General features: G+C 37.1%; 1 protein-coding gene across 1 annotated transcript; it reads left to right on the forward strand.

The window, feature by feature from the left end:
- The first annotated feature begins 205 nt into the window (after window positions 1–205).
- Or4s2 (olfactory receptor family 4 subfamily S member 2) lies at window positions 206–1141 on the forward strand. The gene is given in 1 exon segment (NM_001000640.1): window positions 206–1141. A coding segment is annotated over 1 exon segment (936 nt).
- The last annotated feature ends 290 nt before the right edge of the window (window positions 1142–1431 follow it).

The raw sequence follows: 1431 nt of genomic DNA on the forward strand, positions 1-1431 counted from the left end.
GGATATAACACTGAGGTAAGTTGTTCAAAATAAGTGCACTTAAAATGAAATATAAGTATAGAAAACATAAGTGATCAACTTCAATCAGCAATGACTATAATTATTTATTTGATTTTAAAATAGAAAAGAATGTTGGTGATCTTTTGTATTTGTCCTTCAGGTAACATAATATTCTCTGAGGAATATGGCCTCAAGGACTTATTCCATGGAAGAAGTAAACAATGTCACTGAATTCATTTTCTGGGGTCTTTCTCAGAACCCACAGGTTGAAGAAGTATGCTTTGTTGTGTTTTCCTTCTTTTACATCATCATTTTGCTGGGAAATGTCCTCATCATGTTGACAGTTTGCACTGGCAGTCTTTTCAAGTCCCCCATGTATTTTTTTCTCAACTTTCTATCTTTTGTGGATATTTGCTACTCCTCAGTCACAGCACCCAAGATGATTGTTGACCTGTTAGTGAAAAAAAAGACTATATCCTATGTGGGGTGCATGTTACAACTCTTCGGCGTTCATTTCTTTGGTTGCACTGAGATCTTTATTCTTACTGTCATGGCCTATGATAGATATGTGGCCATCTGTAAACCCCTCCACTATATGACTATTATGGACAGAGAAAGATGCAATAAGATGTTGCTGGGAACATGGGTGGGTGGTTTCTTCCATTCTATTATCCAAGTGGCTCTGGTGGTCCAGCTTCCCTTTTGTGGACCCAATGAGATTGATCATTATTTCTGTGATGTTCACCCTGTACTGAAACTTGCCTGCACAGACACCTACACTGTTGGTATCGTTGTGACAGCCAACAGTGGTACCATTGCATTGGGCAGTTTTGTGATCTTGCTGATCTCCTATACAGTCATTCTCATGTCTCTGAGAAAGCAGTCATCAGAAGGGAGGCGCAAAGCTCTATCCACTTGTGGATCTCACATTGCTGTTGTCATCATTTTTTTTGGGCCCTGTACTTTCATGTATATGCGACCTGACACTACCTTCTCTGAGGACAAGATGGTAGCTATATTTTACACCATTATCACCCCCATGCTGAATCCTCTGATTTACACTCTAAGAAATGCAGAAGTAAAGAATGCAATGAGAAAACTGTGGACTAGAAAGGTTTCCTGGGACACTATTGGGAAATAACAGAAAGTTATCATTTAAATTGTAAATCTTCAAATTCTTTAGCCTTGACTAAGACCATTGTTCAGAGAAACAGTAACAGCAACAACAGAGGATTCAGGAGATAAATAATGGGACAATGTGTTACACAGAAGTAAGGTATGATAATCATGACAATTCAATAATAATTTATGTCTAGTACTTTTCTGAAATTTTGATGACAAAGAAAGTCTATTACTCAATCATAAGAATGCTCATATATAAAAATCATATCTGCTTCCTACTTAACTATTTTTAAATGAGATCATACTACT

The sequence above is a fragment of the Rattus norvegicus genome, chromosome 3 (genome assembly GCF_021556685.1).
Source record: "Rattus norvegicus strain SHRSP/BbbUtx chromosome 3, alternate assembly SHRSP_T2T, whole genome shotgun sequence".
Classification (NCBI taxonomy): domain Eukaryota; kingdom Metazoa; phylum Chordata; class Mammalia; order Rodentia; family Muridae; genus Rattus; species Rattus norvegicus.